This window comes from Syngnathoides biaculeatus, chromosome 7, assembly GCF_019802595.1.
Source record: "Syngnathoides biaculeatus isolate LvHL_M chromosome 7, ASM1980259v1, whole genome shotgun sequence".
NCBI lineage: Eukaryota > Metazoa > Chordata > Actinopteri > Syngnathiformes > Syngnathidae > Syngnathoides > Syngnathoides biaculeatus.
In genome coordinates this window covers 19795593-19819712 of record NC_084646.1, presented here as the reverse complement: position 1 = coordinate 19819712, position 24120 = coordinate 19795593, and the positions used below count along the sequence as shown (strand labels likewise).

Here is a 24120-nt window from a genome sequence, read left to right as displayed (position 1 = left end):
AGCCGCCATCTTGGCTCACTGCTAATAGTGCGCCGTCGTGGATGAACAAGAGGCGGCGCTGTCCGCCCACTCGCTGATAGGTCCACAGTTTGCGGACGTTGGCAGGTCACGTGGCCTCCGCTACTGTTTGGATTCAGGACTCGCCTGGGACAGGCGGGGCCGCGATGGCCGATAACAGCTAATGCGTGCATATTCTCTGAGAAAGAAACATAAGCAGCCAATGTGATACATCCGGAAATTCAAGCGACTTGCATGCAGTGACTTGGACAGCCTTCCTGACAGAAGACATGGAGATAACGTCGGACGGAGAGGCGGCGGAACGCAGGTGGGTGACAGCCGGAGATGTGTGGTGGTCTCCGCACGGGTCGTCGGCGAAAGGTTTCAACGCGTGTCTGATAAATGTCGGCCACGATGGGCATGTTGACTGCGTGACACCGCTCTCCAAAATTGGGACTTTCCACGGGCGCCTGGCAGCTGGCAAAATTCATCAAGCTAACACCTAGCTGCTAAGCTATTGGGGTGGCATTCATTTTGACACTTGTCAAGTTCACAAACAGAAACGTTTTTTTTTTTTTTTCCAAATATACTGTACATGTGTGTGTGTGTATATATACATACACACACACACGGAGTGTGGTTGCGCCGGAAGCGAGCGCGTTGCCCTTGTGTTTTAGCTTCTTCGTATTCTGTACTCGTCAGGCCTGCCTGGTACAGAGTGTTGACAGAAACCGACAGGTTAGAGTTTAGCGCTTTCCTGATGCTGTTGCTTTGGTCTGAATGCCCCCCCCCCCTTACAATTTGTTTTATTGATACATTACTGCGCTGGGGGTCGATGTGTTAAAATTTTTTATTAAAGTCGAGACGTGCCCTAGGTTACTATAGTAACAGTTCCCTAAGGTAATAAAGTCGAAAGCTCCCCATCAAAAATGTCAAGTATATGACATAATATTAGATGGTTTGATTCAATAACGTGTAGAGTATTGCTTCCTGTAATTTATAAAGTCAACTATACAGTTATTCCCCACCATTTGCGGGCGCTACAGAACACACGACTAGCAACTAACATTGAAAATCATGAAGTAATTGATGCCACTCCTCTTCAAGAAGTTTTAATTGCTCATAGATTCTACAAAATGGGATCAAAGATGAATGAAAGTTGTATAATGTTGTCGTGTTGAAGACAGGGGTGTCCAATTTATTTTTGTTGCGGGCCACGTTGTAGTTACAGTTCCCTCAGACGGCCGTTATGACTGTAACACCATAAAAAAATCTTTAATTGCCTCATTACATTTGCACATGACATTTATGAAGTACTTTTGGAATCAGAAATCAAGGGAAATGGGTTTTTCAACCATTGTTCATGTTTGGTAACAAAAATGCTTAAATATCTCATTCTCATTTATGATATCTGACAATTTGAATTTTTGGCACAGATTTTCACAAGAATCATGGAAGTTAAGACATATTATTTGCAGTCACAGGCCACATAAAATTATGTGATGGGCCGAATCTGGCTCCCTGAGCCTTGAGTTTGACACCTGTGGTTTATGACATCCTTAGATTAGGAGATCCATAGATAGATAGATATATGTACCTGAACAGTGTATGTTTTTTGACATCTTGGTTTTCACATCGTTTATATAACATTTCCAGCATAGTTTTATCCTCAGTAATTATCCATTCATCCATGAACTGAGCCACTTATCCTCACAAGGGTCGTGGGAGGGTCGCAGGAGTGTTGGAGCCAATCCCAGCCATCTTCAGGCAGGAGATGGGGTACACGCTGAACTGGTTGCCTGCCAATTGCAGGGCACGTAGAAACAAATAATCAGTTGCGCTCACAATCACACCTAGGGTCAATTTTGAGTGTCCAATTAATGTTGCATTTTTTTAGGATGTGGGAGGAAACCGGAGTGCCCGGAGAAAACCCACACAGGCAGGGGGGAGAACATGCAAACTCCACACAGGCGGGGATTCTAACCCTGGTCCTCAGAACTGTGAGGCAGATGCTCTAACCAGCCATTCACTGTGCAGTTATCATCCGCAATTACTGCAAGGAACTTATTTCACACTCTTTCTGTCCTAGTGAAGTTAATCATGATTTTTGCCTGTTTGTTCAATGCCAAAAATGATCACCTTTGTTTGAGTGAAAATTTGCTGGACATACCACTTTTTCATTATATTTAATTACTTTTCCACAATAGTTAGAAGTACAATACATGATTTATCAAATAGATAATGTAATCTGAAAAGTTGTTTCTCAGATATAACCCTTGCAGTGCCTTTTGCAGGTTCCGTAGCTTTTTACACACCTACTTCCATGAGTCAGCAGTGTCGTTAAAATCTGATTACATTTATTGTCATTGTGCAGAGTGCAGTCACACAGCCAAGGAGTTCTTGTTAGTCTGTTGTTCATCCTTCCTTCCCTCCCAACACATTTCCAGACTGCCTGTTAAAGGTCAACTGTCATCCCTATAAAAATTCTAAAATAGATATTGTAATGAAAATTACATATAACATTATTCACTTCAATGTCGATACAAAAAAAATAAATATGAGCGGAGAGCGCGTCATCCATGTGCAAATTTGCAGAAGTGTCATTCGACATTCAAGTGGTCGTCATATTGGCTGCATCTCCTGACCGTGACGTCACCCCGGACATTCGCCATTGAAAACACGCTGTGGCCCCTATTGTGGGAGACGAACACATCCCTTCTGACACGGAAGCTCTTTTCGAAGAAGAGAATTTCTCATAACTGAGTGACGTTACCGGGGCAACATTACCCCATTGTTTCGAGCCATATTTAGATGATATGGATCATGGTTTGCCAAAACCTCCCCGCGCGATCCACCTCCGCGTGGCGGTGATAAATGCCCACTTCCGCGGCGTAGGCGAGCCGCCGCTGCCCGGCACTGCGACAAGCCACCCCGGCCGACAAGGCCGGCGGCCGGCTTGGCCTTGTAGACAAGGCCAGGATCCCCGAACCAGCGGGCTTGGCTTTGTCAACGAGGCCGGTAGGATCCACAAGGCCTGCGGAGGCCGTCCTTGAGCGGCTGCTGCACGGAAGCCATCCGATGCGCACGTTGACATATTTAGCACACCTGATTTACGGATTATGCCCCCCTCAACTATTGTTTTTTTTTGTTTTTTTTAGGGTTAGGGGTTGTATACACACCTACCTGCCATTTGGAACCCACGAAGCTCTCGCCCTTTGCACCTGTGCAATCCATTTTTCACGACGAATCGGGTCTCTTGCAAACTTATGAAGGGTAACTCCATCCTCCTGAGTGTTCGAGCAATATCCAGCAATTCAACTAGCTGGCGTTGGAAGTCAAGGAAGGAACAGCGAGCTACCTTCCTGCACGTAAAACCAATAGAAACAAACGAGTCCGCTTGAGGGTATTCCTGCACTGTACGTCACTTCCTGCTTCTTCTCGAAAACAACTCCCTCGAGAGGATTTTCATGGCGGCAGTTACAAAAAGCCATATACGTCAAAATCATGTTTTGCGGTGTAAAATGGCATGGGTCCACACCGGCTACCGTTTTTCATTATCATATCATAACATTCTAAAAATCATGCATATCATGACCCTTTAAACAACACATGACATCTCATCTGAAGTTACATAACCAGTGTTTCTTACTTGACCATCGAGGAATGTCCGAGTTGACATTTAATTGTTGCTTTGATTTAGTGGCAGCGTTTCAGCAGCCTTCCTGTCTGCTGACTTGAGCCAAAAGGAAGATACAAGCCAGTGCTTAACTGCTTCAAGAAAGTAGCATTTTTTTTTTTTTTTTTTTACATATTTGGTGCATCAGCATTCCACAGTTATGATTTGAATATGAAAATGCAGAATAGCTGAGAAGCGGGTTAGTTACAGTTTGGAATTTTCCAAGTGTTTCTGAAGACAATGCACCCATGTTGCATTTATGAGTGTTCCTTTGCAGACACAATGAACAGATGATGGCTGACATGAGATCATGCACATGTGCTCAGGTTTGGCTAAAAGCGCAGCGGAACCGCCAGCATTTATTAACACTACAACATTTTAAGTAGTTTTCAACATGTAGTTAAGAGCTGTCCAACAGAAGGTCAAACTAAAGCTATGCTTTCAGCAACATGTTGTTTGGTGCAATTAATGTGCCAATGCCAGTTATTAATTATATTGATCACGTTTTACTGAGCAGTCAGAGCCTCGTCTATGTTGCAGTATGTTCAATTTACTTTTTTGTGGGTCTCACCACACTTTCCTGGTTTGCCTTCACTGTTTTTGTGGTGATATTGCGCGGATGCCAAAGAAAAAGCAAGACATGCTTTTTGAATTCATCTTTTTGAATAGATGCTCAGTAAGCTGAAATCTTTCAGCATGTACTGACAAAAATTTAGGACAGGTTGTATAACTTTTGAGGCATACGACCATGGAAATTCTCAAAACCGCTACTCTTGAGGATTCTGAACTCAAAAGGATTAATCTATAGCAAGGTTAGCATGGAATGATTTACTAGCTGTCAGCACTTACTCTTTTTAGCTGCTTCTAGTTTTCAGTGCAGTAACTCGAACTTAGCAATTAATTCCTTAAAATACATTTCATTTTAGTTGACGCTAGTAATAAATTCAGCCACAACACTGCTCATGCCAGCACTTCTGCGTCCTTCCTCATTCCTAAACGTCCTCCCCTCATGTCATTACTCTCTTCTACATGACTTCCCTCGCAGGCGAGAGCTCTGGAAGTTGTTGTCCAGTCTGAAGACCACAGTAGAGGGCCTCCTGTCCACAAACAACCCCAACGTTTGGTCCCGCTACGGAGGCCTTCAGCGCCTGCACAAGGACATGAACAACATTCTCAGCCATGGACTGAAGAATGAGCAGGTCAGACACACAATCTAGTTCCAAATCACAAGGTTTGTCAAAACAACCTGACCTCGGATCAGTGATAGCATGAAGTGCAGCCAAAATGAGCCTGCTTTACTGGGTATACAATAAATACATTAACCTTACACATATAATTTGTGATTTTCTTGATGCATCTGTTGTGTGTGAAAATGGTTAATTATAAAGTAGCTGCTGAGAGCTTGTTTATATATATATATTTAAAAAAAGTGGATTACGTCAGACCGGAGAATCGTCTTACCTCAAACAATAGAATGTTTTCATCAATGTACTGTGATTTCCAACACAACCCAGATTCTATGAAACTAGGCCAGTTTGTACTAGACCAAAATATTGTAAAAGAACTAAAGTGTTCTAGATTCATAAAACCTTCATCAGTTGCACAAGGTGTGTTTTAAGTCCAGTATGTATACCTCTACACCGTCAGTGACTATTATTTAATCATTGAACAATAAAATGCCAGTTATGAAAAAAAAAAAAAAAACAAATGAACACCATTACCATGACTTGTGATGATGTGGCAAAAGTGCCGGATTGCAAGTTCTTCCTGGTTAGTGAGTCTTTTCATATGAAGATTACACAGCGCCAACGTTGCAATGCACATTCCCTTCTTTTTTGTATTATTGTCACTTTAGTTAAATTGTACTGATCCATGAAAGAGATGCATGTAAATCTTAAGTACAATGCAAATAGTCCCCTTTCTGGCACTATGGTTATCATATTTATCTAGTATGCCATCACATTACCTTTCTTTGACAGCATCACAAAAAGGCAAAGGAATTTTATATTAATCAGCCCAATAAATTCTTAGCGAAACTCTCTCTCCCTTGGGTTGCTGTAGTTGTGAAATGATAGTTACTCTCTCTAACAAAGTGTATCAATATTTGGCAATGAAAACCAGTTCAACCTGTGACATTGTAACATTGGCTTCCGATAAAAAAAATCTCTTATTTGCCAAAATAAATATCATTGACATGTTCACGTTGCCCTAAAAGCCATTGAGAGTTCATGATGACAAATGAAACACTAAGACAGCTGTGCGCTTGCTTGCTTTTGAGTACCGATACACGTTTCATCAAAGGTGCCTCCATTCTAAGCATTTTGCATTTATGTATAAAATAATTGATCCTTTTTTTTGCGAGATTGCAGGTTTATTACAAGCAGAGAGACTACTGGCCATTTGTGTGGTGTGTTCGTTACATCAACCCTCAGTTTGCCTCACATGTTGAACAGGTACTCTGTAACAAACACATTAAGCACACCTAATGCATGCCTTTATGCTCATAATGAATAGGTGTTATGGACTTGTACATGCATATTATGTAATATGGTGTATGTATGCTGATATAATTTTAAATATCAATTTAAGTTCTTTTCATTTAAAAAAATGTTAGAACTCTCCGATGGTGTTAGTGAGTGGATGTGTTGTATTCTTTACTATTGTGCTCCCTCATATCATTAAATGAGCGAGTCACAATATGAGCAGCAATCTACCACCAGCATCGGCTATAGAAGTGAATAATACATTTTCTGTCCTTTTTTTCTCTATTTAAATTATTTTATGTTCCTTGCCGTTGATAGTTCAGTCAACTGGAGCCTGTACTGAGCACCAGGGTGCAGAGTGCTGGTGAGAGCTACAAGGCTGACCGCTGGCTCCTTTACAGCTTGCAGGTCCACATGCTGTCAGCTCAGCTGAAACCTCTGCTTAGGCATCGGGGACATACAAGAAAATACTACAACGGTATGACGTTTCTGCATGAAATTATGTTCATAACATTCTGTCATTGATTTCCTCACCCCTGTCCTGCCGTATTTGATTTTCAGAGGATGCCTACCTGCTCAGCGAGCCACATGTCACCGCCATGTTCCAGTGTCTTGAAGCTGTGGAGCAGAATAACCCCAAACTTTTAGCCCAAATAGACACAGTGGGGGTGGGTCTGGGAGTTTGATTTTGTTCTAGTTACTGATCCTATCTGTAATTTGAACACATATACATTCTACTACCTGCAGCTCTCCCCTCTCAACAACCCGCCGTGCCTTGGCCTGTTGAAAAGCCAGAGCCTGTGTGTGTTGCCCGGGGCTGGCGGGAACTGGCGAACTGCTGACTTGGCACCTCCAAGAGAGTCTTTAAACCGGAGGCTCACCACATCTGACAACTCCCTTAGAGATGTGGCTGCCTTGACCACCAGTGGCAACATGACAGGAGTCAGCAATAGCGCAAGTGAGGAAATATTGCTGATTCCCTCAAAACATGCAATCCGGTGGCCAATTTACATGACAAGATTTTCTTTTTAGTTTCAGGCCAACATTTTTGCTTGCATTGTTAACTAAAAAAAACACTCAACTATGATTGCCAATGAGAAGTGTTAATCTCCACACACATTTATTTTTAAATATTATTGAAAAAAAATAAGTTGCAAATCTGGGGGAGTAGACTATTCATGTTTTTCTGCAGTATTTGTAGCACGGCTTGTGACTTCATCTCTCCATCTGTTGAATTCTGTTGTAGATACTACCTCACGAACCAGCAGCCTTGGTCCTCCCTGGGTGTGCTTGACCAAGCCAGAGGAGAGCAAGCAGGGTGTGATGCCCCCTCCTGGACATGCGTCCATACCATCCATCTCTCTTTCAGAGTCTCCCTCACCTTCCTCCCCACAACCTGACACAGGAGATTCAGGCGATGGCGAATTTGATGACGGTCCAGAGTATTTGGCCATTGGTAATCGGGGCCAACACAGTCGCCGAAACACTCAAAGCTCCACACACAGCAGTGAGACCAGCGAGAGCAAGGACCTGTCCCCACAGCCAAAATCTATGGCTCTACCTCCACCTAGGCGCTCATCTTTTTCAGAGGGCCAGAGAGAACCAGGCCGAGGGTCTCGAGGACACACCCGGTCGTTTTCCGACACAGGGATTGGCCAAAAACTCAGGAAAGGTAAGTGAATCTGAGTTGGTGGCAGGTGATAATATGATACCTAAATTAATCGGGGATGATGAGGTGATTCTTGATTATTTGGACATACTCGCTTTGTGGAATGTTTTAAAACAGTACAGTTGGTTTGATTGGTACTGAACTGCAATGATTACCGGAATCAGTCACAACACAAAATATTGGTGAATAGAACATTTGTATACCCTATTTTCCGGACTACAGAGTGCACCGGATTCTAAAACGCGCACAGTCTGTGTAGAGAATTTTTGTAAAATGTATTCTTAAATTTTATTTATTTATTTATTTATTTACATACAATATTTTCCGAACGACAAGCTGATACTTTTTCCAGGTGCTGTGAACCCTGTGGCATATTTAACAATGTAGTTACTTTTTTTTTTTTTTTTTTTTTTTTTTTGCTGCTAGCAGCTACGAGTTTAAAAGTAGAACAACACTTGTTGGAACAAAATGGTCCAAATGTTATAATGCACTTGTGGTTGGGCATACGGAAATGCCTCCAATGTGTAGAAGAAGATTTTATTTTCAGTGCACATAAAAGAAGAAGAACCTACATCATTCCACGTAGAAGAAGAATCTATCTTAGTTGCCTGGAGAAGAAGATGGCTACCTCTGGCTTCTAATAGTTTTTAGTGGCCTCAAAGCACGACACCGCACGACATGCACAAACGCAAAATATATACTTTTAATTTAATTACATCTTTCACAAAAATTAGTCTCATTTGAAGCTCTTCCTCTTCTGATGTCTGCTCGTGTATTTTAAACGTGGAGCACCATCAAAGTAATTTTCAAGTTAACAAATGGAATATTATATTCATCCCTCGTGACACATAATACCTTTATAGCCAGAGTACACAAGAGAAAGAACATTATGACTTTTAATTACATTTGAGTCTTGTCTTGAAACAATGTATAATTCAACCAGGAAAAAGTGGAAATTTGCTTCATGAATGACTGATAGACTCACATTTTCTTTAACTTAAAACTGCTTTACAGTATTCTATTTGCTCACACTGTTTTCCTTTCTTGGTTGAGGTAACATTCTCTCTTTCTGCTCTACCTCTCTGTTTGCGTGAAGGAGGGGCCCACCGGAAAGTCACCATAATAATAGAGGATCCGGTAGCAGGTTGTCAGTGCAGTTCCACTGTATTACCATCTCCCTTCTTTCCTTTCCACTGCATGTGGATGAATGCTTCTCATCCCTTAAATCCAGTTCCATTTGTTGTCCAAGATTATTCATTTTGAGACCATCATGTGCACCTTCTTTGCTATTGTCCGTTTCTGCAGTGATCGTTACATCCTCATGAGTTGCATTATCAGTAATATTGTACATTGAAGTAAAGCTTTTAAGCAGAAATCATGTGTGATGTTTATAACAGAGTTTTTAATAGAGGGCCGTCATGCCAAAGTGCAGCATCCATAATTTTGTTTCTGCATGCAAACATAAAAAACTTTCATTTTGTGGAAAAAAAAAAAGAAAAATAATCAAAAGCCATTTTATTTTCCCATCTTCAGGAATAAGTATTTTTCTTTCGGCTTGTCCCGTAAGGGGTCGCCAGAGCATGTCATCTCAGATGAATGATTTGCCTTAAGTGACTTTTCTAAAAGCGGATGCTTTCTCCCTCAGAAATGATGAGCGAAGACTGCAGCATTAAGGAGTACAACCCTTTCTCATCCCAGTGCAATGACCCCAACACGCCGACTTCCTTTTACATGGAATCTTGTAAGTTTATACGTCTTGACACAGCATACAATGTCTCTCCAAATGTATTGGAACAGCAAGGTCAATTCCTTTGTTTTTGTTGTAGACATTTGAGTGGGAGATCAAAAGGTGATTGAGACAAAAATTCAGAATCCCAACTTTCATTTTATGGTATTTACATCTAGATGGGATGAACAACTCAGGACAGATCACCTTTTTTTTTTTTTTAGGAACCTACCCACTTTTCAAGTAAGGAATAGTAGTGGAACAGGCTAATTGATTGACTGATTAACTTAAAGTGAATAACATAATATTTGGCGGCATAACCCTCACTTGCAATTACTGCCTGCGACCCTTTGCCTTCAGCAGACTGTTTCATTCTTCACATGAAATGCTTATGGCCCCGTCACACCATGACGTTCTGGTCAGCGTTCTATAGCGTTTGAGGAAACGTTGGTAGTCGCCCATGGTCGAGTACTGCGGTGACTTTGAACATACCCCTAAAAGCAACATAGCTGGGCTCCACCTCCTCCTTATATGCCACTATGGGCGCCTAAACGCAGCCACACCGACTGAAGCGCAGCATTCGGCGGTCACAGCTTCTGCGAAGGCTACGCGTTGGGCTTTGCGACGTGGGCGGCTCTGAAGAAAGCAGCCGAGAATGCGTTACTCAGTCGTGTGCGCGCATAAAGCGACACGGCTTAACTGTGAGTAAAGCAGCACCGCTCGGCTCTGTCATAAGCCACACTGGCTGGCTGCGATGAGCCGCGATGGCTTATCTCCACTGCGGGAGTGGATCGGACGGGATGTGGTTTGGCCGTGATCGGATATCATCTGAATATGGCTCGAAACAATAGTGTAATATTGCCCCGGTAACTTCACTCGGTTGTGTGGTGTTTTCCTTTTCGAAAAGAACTTCGGTGTCAGAAGGGGCGTCGTAAAAATGCGAATATCTCTGTTGTTCGGCTTCCATAGTAGCAGGCACTGCGCGTTTTCAACGGCGGAAGTGACGATGACGTCAAGGACAGATGACGCGACTAATATGGCCACTTGGATGTCGAAGGACACTCAATTGCGCAACTTTGTGCATGGATGACGCGCTCTCCGCTCACTTTTTTTTTCCTGTATAGACATTGAAGTGAATACTGTTAAATGTATTTTTCATTACAATATCTATTTTAGAATGTTTATAGGGACGACACCCGGGCTTTAATCGTTTGCTTTGCAGTGAACGACTCACTGGCGACCTGTCAACGACCACTGAACAATCCCCTAGCGCACAGCGTGTAACTAAAGTCAAACAAACGTCCTTTGGCGTCCATTGAGCGTCATTCGTCCATTTCCTGAACGTCCAAGCATATGGGTATATAAACCGATGCTTTGCATTCTTACTTGCAGCGCTAGTTGCTGAAGTCCGCACCCCACCTTTTTTTCGTGTTGGCGGCATGATGCTGACTGTTCAAACTCACGAGAACAACTGAAGTGAGTATGAAATTTCCAACGTTTTCGTTCCCGTTCCACTGTAAAAATTACATGCCAGCAAAACGCTATTTTGTCGTTATTCACCCGTTTAGTCACACGCTCAACACGCTCGTCTAACATTGACAAATCGCTCGTCGCGTGGCAGTGACACGTGAGTACACGCTAATGGTTTTTAGGGGTATCTTATTTGGTCGCTGTTACATGCTTCTCGTGCGTTAGACACACGTTAATCACACGCCAGATGCGTCATCCTCATTTGAGAACGCTGAAAAATCGAACAATTGAAATGTTCAGAGAACGCTGACCAGAACATCATGGTGTGACGGGGCCATTACTCAGCCCTTGTTTGTTTCTGGGGGTTTATCCCTTCAGTTTCCTCTTCAGGAAGTAAGATGCAGGCTCAATTTGGTTAAGGTGCACTGATTGACTTGGTCAGTCTAAAATCTTCCACTTTCTCCCTCTGATGTAGTATTTTGTTGTGTTTTGGGTCATTGTCTTGTTGCATGATGAAGCCTCTCCTGATTAGTTTGGATACATTTTTCTTAGGGCCACAGGCTTGAGGCATGAGAATATTAAAATGAAAACCAAAAGGATTTTTGAGCCTCAACATACAGTATATTGCCATGTGTTTTTTTTTTTTTTTTACCTCTTGCAGGTTTTGTAACGACGTTGATAAATAGGGGATTTACAATGCATTTTTATTTGATTCTTTCATAGCGTTCAGTTTATATATTTGTTCTGATTGATTCAGATGGGTCTCAGCACAGCAGGACACCAGATGGTTTGTTTAGGAAGCCATCAGAGGGCCAGAGCCTCATCAGCTACCTGTCAGAGCAGGACTTTGGCAGCTGTGCTGACCTTGAAAAGGTGCTCAATTACAGTTCTTAAATGCTGAAATTGCAATGTTGTTAATGCACTGCATGAAAAAAAATGGTCACATCCTGAACACAAGCATCTGTTTCTCTTTCATTTTGTAGGAGAACGCTCATTTTAGCATCTCCGAGTCTCTCATTGCGGCCATTGAGCTGATGAAGTACAACCTGCGGTGTCAACAGGACGAGAGGGAAGAGGAAGGGGACAGTGACTCAGAGATTCAGCAGCTCAAGCAAAAGATCCGCCTGCGAAGGCAGCAGATCCGTCGCAACCGCTTACCGCCCTGCACGGCTTCCCAGCACCGTAAGCTGCAGTTAAACTTGCCAGACACGGTACAACAGGAATATGGGCATTTAGAACTGTTACACATCGTGATGTATGATTTAAAAGAAAAAAAGAAAAAAAAAAAAAAGGGGAAAAAAATGTGGCTGAGAGGGTTGATTGATTAACCAGACAAAACCTGGCTCTCAGTCTGTGATTTAGTTCATCCGCAAGCTTTGATGGGATAGCTATTTTGCACCAAACTCCTCCAAACATGTCTTCCTCGGCCTTGCTATGTGCACTCGGACAAAGTCATGCTGGAACAGAAACTGTCCTTTCCCAAACTGTTCCCACTAAGGTGGAAGTATACAATTTAATCCAAATGACTTGGTGTAGTTCGCCTGAAATTATCTGGGATAAGATCCACCAATCCTGCGACCCTTGTGAGGATAAGCGGCTTGGAAAACGGATGGATGGATGGTCTTGGTAAGATGAAGAATTAAGGTTCGGTGACAACTAAAGCCTAGTCCAAACCCAGATTAATGAAATCAGTATTTATATAGGGCATTATTTTTTGGTTTCCTACGTTGCGGTCGGTTCGATTATCAAATGTATTACAAGACAGCAACTCAATTAAATTATTATTATTCTTGTATGCCAATCTAATTCTGTTTTTCTAGTGTTCACTTCGACTGATAGCAGTGGTTCAAGGAGGAGCTCCCAGGACTCCAGTCACGGCCTATTAGATTCCGACTCTGCTGAAGAGGTGGAGGAGTGTGAACTGCAAGGTACAATGGCAGACAGAATTGAGCTGAATCAGTGAACAGGAAGTTTTGGGTCCACATTCATAACCCCTTCATCAAATTATCTTCATCCCGCTAACTAAACATGCCACTGTTAATCATTTACCACACATTCTAAGTGTGCACAACAGCTGGGTGAAGTTTTTTTTGTCTTTGTAATGGTTTACCAGTCCCTATCTCTGAATTATTGGACCATAACAATTTAATAGCGCATAGTCTCAGGTTCCCACCTCTTCTAAGTTTTATGTACGAAAGGAAATTTGTGTATTTTTTTGCTCCGAATCGGCAGCCTGTGCTATTTTTTATTCTGATGTGTAGTGGTTTATTGTAAAGCCTCCAGGTTAACTTATTTTGTGCATCTATACATGTTTTATGTTATACTCCTCTGAGATTTGCTTCATTGTGCATCTTGGGGCCCAGGTGACAACGTGTGTGTCTGTCTGTGTTTTTGTTAGGATATAACTAAAGCAATGCTTGTTTGAAATGGGGGTGCTGTTTGGTGATGGCGGTGCTGAGTGTTAGTTTTTGTCCCTCAGATGGCTGTGAGGGTCAGTCCCTGCTGGTGGTGTCTCAGAACGGCCTCTCCTTGTCACTTGCCTCCCTCTTCTCAGGTATCTGTTGGCTGTTAGGAAGGATGGGGTCCTCATAAAGGAAGCACACTTCTTGACTCCAAACTGACAAATTCTGTCTCATCTGTCCTGATAAATCTAATGGAAGTACTCACTTCAACCCTCATAACAATTAACTGGACTTTTATCAGTTAACCGGTGGTCATGACGCATGTGTCAAACCACAGAGGAATGTTGAGGAGATGTTTAATGTTTTCAATTTGGAGTCAAGCTGGCTAGCTATTCTGCAGGTGTTTCTCAGTTTTCTGGTGATTTTTTTGCCTCCAGTGATGCCTGCAGAGGGACTGCTTAGTTATTTGTATAGCTGCCATCCATCCTCTCGTGAGTCCCCTTGTTTCCTCTGTCAGGCTTTCAGAGCCCTACTGAAAGCCATTTAGCTCTCTCATACTTTCATTCATACACTTGATTATGCCTTCCTTTTTCAGTGGGTACGGAAAGTATTCAGTCAGACCCCCTTAAATGTTTCACACTTTGTCATATTGCAGCCATTTGCTAAAACTATTTTTTTTGTCCCCAATGTACACGCAGCACCCTATATTGACAGAAAAAACAGTTTAATTTTTTGTAGCTTAACTAAAAAAGAAAAACAAAAATATCACATAGCCATAAGTATTCAGACCCTTTTCTCAGTATTTTGTAAAAGCACACTTCTGAGCTAATACAGCCATGAGTGTTTTTGTGAATCATGTTAACTTTTCACACCTGTATATGGGGATCCTCTGCCTTCCCCCTTGAAGTACCTCTCCAGTTCTGGCAGTTTGGATTGGGAATATTGATGGATAGCCATTTTCAGGTCTTTCCAAAGATGTTCAATTAGGTTTGAGTCAGATCTCTGGTTGGCCCATTCAAAAACAGTCACAGAGATCTTCTGAAGCACTCCTTTATTTTGGCCGTGTCCTAAGGATGATTGTCTTGTTGGTAGGGGAATATTCAGCCCAGTCCGAGGTGCTGAGCACTCTGCCGAAGGTTTTCGCAGAGGATATCTCTGTATATGTCACATTCGTCTTCCTACGATTGCAGGAAGTCATCCTGTCCCTGCAGCTCAATAACACCCTCACAACAGGATGGTGCCACCAGTATCACTTCCAGTCAGCATCATCAAAGACAGCTGGACTCCAATGAAGCTGTCGAATTATCTCAAGGATGAACACAAGAAATAGACAGTACCCAAGTTAAATATACAGCAAAGGGTCTGAATACTCATGACAGTGTGATATTTCAGTTTTTCTGTTTTAATAAATTGGCAAAAAATGAAACATGGGGTGCTATGTATACATTGAGTAAGGGTAAGAGAGAAACTTAAATGGTTTTGACAAATAGCAGCAATATAACTGGGGGGAAAAAAATTAAGGGTGCTGAATACTTTCCATACTCCCCTGTATTCAGCTCAGTTCTACCTTTTTTTTGTTTTGAGTCTTACAACAAAATGGTAATTTTAGTGACCCTTTAGTATCATCTCAGAAAAATAAACCGCAGCAAGGAGTCCTCACTTTATGATTCAGTTCAGATTTTTTTTATGCCAATGTTTGAGCACAAATCATAATTGCATTGCAAAAGCATTGGTCTGTGCCAAAGCAATAGTCAAGTCATAATTACAATAAATATTTGCATGAAAAACTGCCCAATCAAATAAAAAACAAGAAAAATGAGTACGGCTGTCCGGCTTGTGCCACATGACTGTATATCGGTATTCTTACAGGACTTTGCAACCTGAGGACACCCTGTCCTGTATATCGGAATTTTGATCTCTGATATGCATATAAAAATACATCTATGTTGAAATAACTTTATTTAGAATATTATTATAATGTCTGCAATGTTCCGCTCGCCCAAATATATGAGCCTCATTTTTTACCTCCAAAATTTGTTTAAAACCTGGGCTGCTTAGCTTTAGTAGGTAGTGTCATGTGACCTGTGGTAATACATCCTCCACTGAGTGCTTGCAGTTACTTTTATAGTATAGAAGTTTGTTCCCCTCATATTATTTGCCTTGATTAGTTCAGTTATCATTTTTGATGTTGTTATATGTTCCAGAAGCAGACATAAAGCGCAGCATAAGCTCCAGCAACAAGTCATTTCTGAGCTCTGAGTCAATGTAAGTGAAAAATCAAGAAAACGTTCTGCTTTGCAGTGTTGTCGCTCACTGGTACACTTAGTTGAACCTAGACATTCACCAAATAATGTAAATATCTCTAAGTGACACAGTAAAGTTCAACACCATTTGACATCTACAATTATAAACGTACAATCTAATGAATGTCTTTAGTGTCCCTCAGAAGTGAACATTTTATGTTGTTCTTGTGTTAAAGCTCAGTCACTTGTGCAGGTATAGCTAATAATGATGCCTTTGGCAAACGTAATAGGTCTAGAGTTAGGGATTCACACAGCCGACTTGGTTCCTGGCCACATGGTACTGGTGATAATGCTGTATGTTATATGGTATTGATGTGTGGTGTCGTAGAAGGTTTCTGGTATTGGTATCCGTATCGGAACACACCTCATGGATAGTAACTGACTTCTCCTTCAGTTCCACCTCCTTCCTTCAATCCAACTCAGCGGAGTCGGTTGCCATGGGTTTGCTCCGACAGTTTGAGGGCATGCAGCTTCCTGCCGCCTCTGAGCTTGACTGGCTGGTTCCAGAACATGATGCGCCACAGAAAGTACGCCTTCCTGTTCACGTGGAGCACTGCGCCGGCTATAACATTACTGACGCTCCAACTAAGGTCATAACACCTTTTGTCGGCCATCTCTCAGCTGCTGCCCATCCCAGACTCTCTGCCTATCTCCCCGGATGATGGAGAACATGCAGACATCTATAAGCTAAGGATTCGCGTACGAGGGAACCTGGAGTGGGCACCGCCCCGACCACAAATCATCTTCAACATTCACTCTCCACCCAAGTACGTGAGCCCTAGTAGTTTCTTTTGTTTTGTTTGTCCAAAGTGTTATGTTGTTTGACACATTGAAATCCTTTGATGCTTTATGAAACATACTTCATCAATGTTATTCTTTGTTTTTCAACAAGAATGAACTGATTTCATGTTTTTCTTTTAGGAGGAAGATAGTTGTGGCAAAACAAAATTACCGCTGTGCTGGCTGCGGCACTCGCATCGACCCAGGTACGAAAGCGTCATACGCTACTTCAGCTGTTTAACACTGATTGGCCCTTCTTACATATGTCTACAGTAACTGTTTCACCCTTTGCTGCACAGATTATATTAAAAGACTACGTTACTGCGAGTACCTTGGTCGTTACTTCTGCCAGTGCTGCCACGAGAATGCGCAAGCGGTGGTTCCCGGTCGAATTCTCATGAAGTGGGACTTCAGCAAATACTACGTGAGCAACTTTGCCCGTGATTTGCTGAGCAAGATTGCGGGAGACCCACTCTTTAATCCAAATGACATCAACAGCAGCCTCTACAAGAAAGTTAAAGCTCTGGAGTCTGTTAGGGTGAGCCATTGGAATGTTTATAACTAGTAGAAAATGCCATCAGTTGTCGCCAAAATGGGACTTGTGCGTGTTAAGGATGCTAATTCTTTAATGAAAGCTACGTGGCCACTGATTAGTAGGTTGGGAAAGTCGAAAGAGTACTTCATGAAGTATTGCTGCATAAGTATGAGGAACAGGAGGAGGATAAGGGATATATAGTGCCCTCTAAAAGTATTGGGACGGCAAGGTCAATTCCTTTTGGCAAATTTATTAAGACACACTAAGAATACAATTCGCATCCTTTGCTCAATACTTTGTTGATTGATATTCCTTTGGCAATGCAATTACAACCTCATATATGATGATGTCAAGCTTGGCATATCTATCTTTGGGTAGTTTCGTCCAATCCTCTTTGCAGCGCTTCAAGCTCCATCAGGTTTCACTGAAGAGTGTCGGCAGATAGCCGTTTTGCGGTAAATGGGGGTTGTTGTGAAAGCTAAGCACGGCCAGCACTCAATTGAGCAGCCCCCCAAAAATGTCACAATGTCCTCATATAGCGGTGGAAGGAAATTCTGCTAGAAAGTATATGATCACCGGGTTGTATTTTAGCCCCCCAAGAACCCCCCCCCCCCAACCCCTTCCCAAATTCAGGACAATTCAAATGGTGAAAAAATGCTTAACCCTCTCTGAACCAAATAAAATTTTGCAGAGAGAAAAATCTGATACTTTCAGAAAATGATACTCCGGACTTAAAATTTTCGATTATATTAAACCTGTTGCTAATTTGCAACCCCTGCCCGTAAAGGGTTAAAGCTACATCTTAACAACAAATGTACGTTTTCAGGATTTTTGTTCAAATATATTGAAGGTATTTAGAAACAAAACACTGTTTAGAGCCCAACGAAGCATTGAATACTTTTTGAATTGACTTTCCGTTAAGTCCTAATTCAAACTGCAGTCTATCCATTTTTTTTAATGCTTTTATTGTTTTTCAATTTTAGGTTTTGAGAATGCAGCTATTTCATATGAAAAACCTCTTCAAGACGTGTCGATTTTCAAAAGAGTAAGCTTTCTCTGTTGTTGTGACTGTCACCGTCATGTCCCATCATTTGGGCTCGTGTGTCCAAAATGTCTTCCTGTGTCACATCACATCACACACCAATGATCATGGGCGCGCCTGTCGTCTCTCAGGGTCCTTGAGCAGTTTGACATCCTTCCTGGTCACTTGACCGAGGACCTTCACTTGTTTTCCCTAAATGATCTCTCGGCCATGCGCAATGGAGAATTAGCCCCCCGAATGAAGGAGCTGCTTAAACTTGGAACTGTGCATGTAGCGGGCTGTGTGGTAAGAGAACCTTGGGTTTTATTCAGAATGCACTTTTTTTTTTCTTTAATGAACCTTCTTTTTTTGTCACTTAACCTGAGACTATAACTGATTATAAGGGGTTTCTTTTCCCTGTTGTAGTATTCTAAGAGACTATAACTGATCATAAGGGGTTTCTTTTCCCTGTTGTAGTATTCTATATCCCAAAGGTCATCCAAATTCCAAAATATTTGAGGTAGTTGATGTCTTAGCCTTATTAAACACAATTCTTTGTTGATATTTGTAAAACTTTTAGGGAATTTTAGTAGTACCTTTTTGGGTTGAATTTGAAGGATGAAAGTTGACCTTTGATATATTTTCAATTAAAAATAAATTTTTCCAGAGGAAATGATAAATAATATGTTCCTGTCACCACTGTAAAACGTTTAACTGTGCAGTAAGCTTTAAAGTAACATCTTAATCATCAAATGAATGTAAAGCAAGTTTACCCCAACAATTCGTTATATCAACTCAATTCCAATGATGTTGGGAAATTGAGTTAAACAAATAAAAACGGAATACAAAAATTTGCACATCATCTTCAATCAATATTTAATTGAATACATTGGATACATTTTGTTTTTTTGCAAATCATTAATTTGGCATTTCATGGCTGCAACACAATCGGGTGATGTCCGATCCAAGTTTCATATTTTTTTCCTCTCAGTTCTTTGTGGACAACACGCCCTGTTCTATTTATACACATCAAACAAATTACTTTATTAATTATGGGGTTCATGGTGATGACGTAACCCATATTTGTATGCGTTGTTTACCTAAGCCAGTGTTGCCCAAAATTTATGTAGCGCAGACATATTTTACATTTGAAAAATCTCACAGCACTCAACCAAACTAATGTCATGAAAAAAGTGTGCTTATGTGCACTAAAATAATCATGGTCTTGTCTCAATTACGTACACATTTAGTAACTGGGTGTGAAATCTGGGCCCGTTTAGGTCAACACAAAACTATTCTGTTGTATGAATTATAACAGGTAGATGAACAATTTAATTGTACACCCTGTCATGATTGTCCTGTCTCTCACTAAATGTTATTGGCATAGTTGATAATATTTTCTTAAATCATTTTTGGAATGGACATCACTATGCAAAGGGAGTCACTTAATCTATAAATCGCATACGGTATGATGGGACTGTCGTTAATCAAGTACCTTCTGTATTGATGATTCTTGTCAGAAAGCAATCTGAAGTGCTTCATTTTGGTAAAATGTGTCCGGCGTGAATGCTCTTGCTCATGTCTGCATTGATCTTCCCCAGCTGTGCCAGGCAAAGGGCTTCGTGTGCGAGTTCTGCGGCAACGAAAAAGACATCATCTTTCCCTTTCAACTGAGCAAGTGCCAGCGCTGCGAAGGTGAGCCCTCTCTGCTGGTAGCAGGCCTAGGCGGCCTACCAGCGCCCCCTCGCCGCAGCTCCGCTCCCGTTATCTGGATAGACTGGAAGATCACCAAACCTCGTAGGCTGGCAAGGGCCCTCTCCAAGGACCGGAGGGATGGGGAGGGTGGGGAGGAGGATTTAGAGGCAACTGAGGGAGCTGAGAGCGGGGACCAAGAGGAGTCAAAAGACCGTACAGAAGCGAGAGTGGGAAAAGTGGGATTATTTCAGGGTTTCTCTCCTGGGAAATTTGCAAAAGCTTTTTCCTGGCACCACAAAACTGAAGAGAAGGAGGAGTTGTCAGGAGGCAGCGATTCTGGGAAGGAAGGAGGGGACTGTGATCAAGGAAGTCAGGCGAGAGAAGACAGGTTAAAGAGTGAACAAGGGGAAGATGGTGATGAGAAAAGAATCAGTATACTTAAAATTCTCCACTTAGAGCGACTGAAGCAGAGCCTCTCCAAGAGTAACAGTGAGACGTGTACCAGTCAAGAAAGTTTAGATGAACTGGGAACAGGTCAAGGGAGGAAGGAGAGATGGTTTGGCCGTCTAGGCAGGACTTTCTCTAAAGGAAATTCCGGCGACAGCAAAACACAAGTGAAAGCGCAAGAGCCTGAGAGAATGTTACCAGAGCCAGGAGGTGGCGCTATGGAGGTGGCCCAGGGGAAAGCCAGAGAAGTGCCAAAAGAGAGTGAAGAAAAAGCAGAGAAAGTCGCCATCTCCAAAGCGGCAGCAAATTCTCACGAGCCGAGGATGAGTGAGGAAGACAGTGGCGGCACACGTGGCTGGGAAGTGTATTCGGCTCCGATCCAAACCAACTGGCGAGCTCGAAAGACTCGCAGAGCCCGGAGAGTCACTAGAGGCAGAAAGACCTGTGAGGGGAAGGAGGTTGAGCGCAAGATGATGGGGGGGCAGTGCAGATGAATTTCATGGTTGAGAAATAACACACAGTTCTGCGCCAAATTTTTATTTTTGATTCGATAAATGGCTATCTTGTAAGCGCCATTTTCTCAGAACAGATATTGAAGCAGCAACTCAAGTCATTGTGTACATTTGGCAGTGCTTAGGGTTCTCTTATGGTATTTGCTTTTTCTATGTGGGGAGGATAGGATTAGATTTTTTAAAGTAATTATTTATTAAAAGGTAAATCAAGTGAGATAGGCTTTCTCGATACTATCACACATTTTCTTTGCTCCTTGTGTGGATAGAGAATTGTTGCATGGATTATCAATAAAAATGTAATGAGACACGTTCATGAAAATTGATTGAAATCTTAATTTTAATGTGAAGGTGAGTTGCACCGTTTTTTTATGAAATGTTTCGTCACTCCTTCCTCATCTTTTTGGCTGCATGGTGGTTTCCTGATGTTCTTTCCAACGCTCTGTTCTTTGGTGTGGTGGGGAATTTATAGTTCGTGGTTACGTGGCTTGTGGATGTGCACTAGCACACAGCGAGACAGAATATTGCAGCCAGACATGCGTGATGCATGGTCTGACATGCAAAACATGTCAGACTGCAACAATAGTTTTGTACGTAGTAGGGTAGGAGAAGTAAGTCAGATCTTCAACTTATGATTGAGCCCATGAACGCCAGCTAACTTTATCTTGAAGACGAATGAAAGGACCCAATGTTTACACTCGTGCATTTCAGTTGGAACATTTCTCAGCTTGTTGTGCTTTCATTCCATTTCATTCTTTGCTCGTGTCACCGTCATGCAGATCACGACACATGGGAGGCATTTTATTATTTTATTTGACTTTCTCCAACATGTTGACATTCCCATGCTGTTATTTGAGCTTCATTCCACATGAATATGAAATAAACACTTTCTGGAATGTTTTTCTTGTCATTCTGAGTCTGTCCCTCATAGCGGATCATATAGTGTGGAAGTCATGTCGAGGCCTCGTAGTGTGTGAGGGAGTGGATGTGTCCGAAATGGCCAAAAGTGCGGTCGGTTGTGTCAGCTTCCTACTTGCTAGTGCCTTCTGCCTCTCTGCTTTTTACCCTTACACCTTTTTATAGCCTGCCTCGCATTCTGATTGGCTAGCCCGGTTCTCCTAGAGCAAAACTGGTTGGACTGGTTATTTTGCATGAACCACTTTTAAGCTCTGCAATACCCATTTTATGTGACTTGACGGTGTGGTAACATAACTTTTTATGTTGATTTTATTTTTCCCTCCTACAGAGTGTCATGCTTGTTACCACCGCAGTTGCTTCAGAATCACGAAGGACTGCCCCCGGTGTCAGAGGCTGGCCGATCGGCGAGAGAAGATGGAGCAACAAGAGGACGAGGGTGGCGGAATTTAGTGAGGAAAACCCGCAGGCGAGCAGAAGTAGAGCACAATATGACGGTGATTGTAATGCTTCCCGTAGAACCCGTTCCACCTTTCACTCTAGCACTTAACACTGGAGAATGTGTTCAATGTGAAAAAGGAGAAGTGAGCGTTTGCTGCCATCCCAGGTGAGATGTCTCAAATCTTCTAGTAGAAAGGCAAGCTATGGTGCAGCTCCACACAGCCAAAGATTGTTAATTGGCACTTAATTTGTTTTCCTCTGCAGTAAAACACACCTGATTAAATGTCTTTTTTTTTTTTTAAACTCCTGGCAACAGTTTTACATGCTTCAGGCCTACTGAGGATTTGTGATTTTGATTTAAAATGGGTGCTTTATCATTTTTTTAATTGTCAAGTAAAAAAAAAAAGACTGACTTTCAATGTACATTCCTTTCATTATTGTGTTTTAATTGAGATATATACATCCATTTTTATTTTTTTTGCAATAGAGACGTGCCTTGAGACCAAAAACGTTGGCAGTGAGTTGTGAGTAAGAGTAAAAAAAACTATGAGACCAACTTTATTTTATGGACCATACCTGTCGGCAGTAAACAGAAAACTGGCCTACTCAGTAATCCACTTTAGCAGGTACATTAAAAAGCTGAAAGGTAGTGGGTATGTTGATAACAAAATCCACCTATTTAATGTTTTATTTAAAAAATAATTTTTAGGACTTAAAATATAGCTTCACAACAATTTCTTACTTGCAAGTATTTTGGCACAGCATTATTAGCCAATGCTGGGCGTGAGCTAAAACTACCTTTGTGACTAACAGCGCAGCTTATGACTGGACTAGATTTAGCCATTGAGCTAAATCCAAGACTGAATGATTGAGCTACAGCTAGCAGCAGCACTTAAGACTGGACTAGATTTAGCTATTGAGCTAAAACCAGGACTGAATGACTGAGATGAAGCCAGGACTACGTTTGCCATTGAGCTAAAGCGAGGGCAGAGCTGACTCTTACTTCCTTGTGTTGATCCGGTGAGCTTTCAGGGTGATGAAAACATTCTCAAGACGCATAATTATTTTACTGTACTGTTTTGTGTTTTTTGTCATTAGTGACTGATGACATTTCGGATGTATGTCTAAGTTGCTGTACTTTATGCACAACAAAGGTTTACACGAGTCTAATCAGCACTTAGTTTTTTTTTCCCTCCAAATGTAACTATTGGCATTCCTGGAGAAAATCAAGTTTATTGCACTGATGTCTGTTTTTGTGTGGAATATGGAATGGAATCGTCACTTGTGAGATTCTGTCCTGATATTTATCATCAGAAGACGGTTCTTCAATCTTACTCGTGTGCAAAACAGCATAGATGTCCTCCTTCAAAAATGGACAATGTTATTCCATAATTGCATTCAAATTCGAAGTAAATGTATTTCTTGACGGATTTTCCTCAACAATACTTACTCAAGATAGTAACAGCAGACAATATTGGGAAACCACAAAAAGTACTTGTTTCCCTCCCATCTTTCATCACCTTACCATTTCAAACGGTGACGTAGTGATTTTTTTCAAGTCCTCTTTGTCGGCCCGCACACAGGAGACCAAAGTATTATTGTCCACAAATATGTCCACTAGTATCACAGTGACCAATTTACCATACATTTACACCTTAGCTTCTTATACTAGGTATTCAGCACCCTCCACTCTTCTAGGACTGAAGGTGCTCTACAAATTTCAATTTAAATTGTTATAATTATTTTTGTTTGTTATATTATCATTGTTATATAATTGTATTGACAATAAAAGAATGGCCAGACTGTTAACGCAGGTTGGTTCTTGTTTGCTTCACTTTTTCACATTTGAATGTATCTGACAGCCATCAGATTGCAGTAATAATCTACTGTTTCAATAATAATCTACTGTTTCCTAGCGGTGGGGGCTGGTGGGTGTTAACCAGTCAGTCAGTCAGTCCGTCAGTCACTGTGCCCACAGAAGATGTAGTTCAATTAAAAAAAATCAAATAACGAGCTAAAGATATGGGACTTGCATTGAAGAGTGACAATGT

At 41.7% G+C, this 24120-nt stretch overlaps 1 protein-coding gene across 3 annotated transcripts; it reads left to right on the top strand.

Moving 5' to 3' along the window:
• Positions 1 to 105: 105 nt before the first annotated feature.
• On the top strand, positions 106 to 23882 carry rubcn (rubicon autophagy regulator). Of its 3 annotated transcripts, XM_061825184.1 has the most exons (22): positions 106 to 325; positions 4719 to 4872; positions 6043 to 6126; positions 6475 to 6634; positions 6718 to 6824; positions 6904 to 7114; positions 7403 to 7828; positions 9471 to 9566; positions 11779 to 11894; positions 12005 to 12203; positions 12842 to 12949; positions 13501 to 13575; positions 13861 to 13914; positions 15628 to 15688; positions 16121 to 16253; positions 16348 to 16493; positions 16648 to 16712; positions 16806 to 17044; positions 18025 to 18086; positions 18215 to 18368; positions 19664 to 19757; positions 21960 to 23882. In XM_061825184.1, exons 1-22 carry the CDS (start codon positions 288 to 290, stop codon positions 22079 to 22081), a joined length of 2904 nt encoding a protein of 967 aa, XP_061681168.1. In that variant the 5' UTR covers positions 106 to 287; the 3' UTR covers positions 22082 to 23882. The 3 variants fall into 3 exon arrangements, with proteins under 3 accessions (XP_061681168.1, XP_061681169.1, XP_061681170.1); XM_061825185.1 differs by lacking the exon at positions 13861 to 13914; XM_061825186.1 differs by lacking the exons at positions 13501 to 13575; positions 13861 to 13914 and having other exon boundaries at positions 107 to 325.
• The last annotated feature ends 238 nt before the right edge of the window (positions 23883 to 24120 follow it).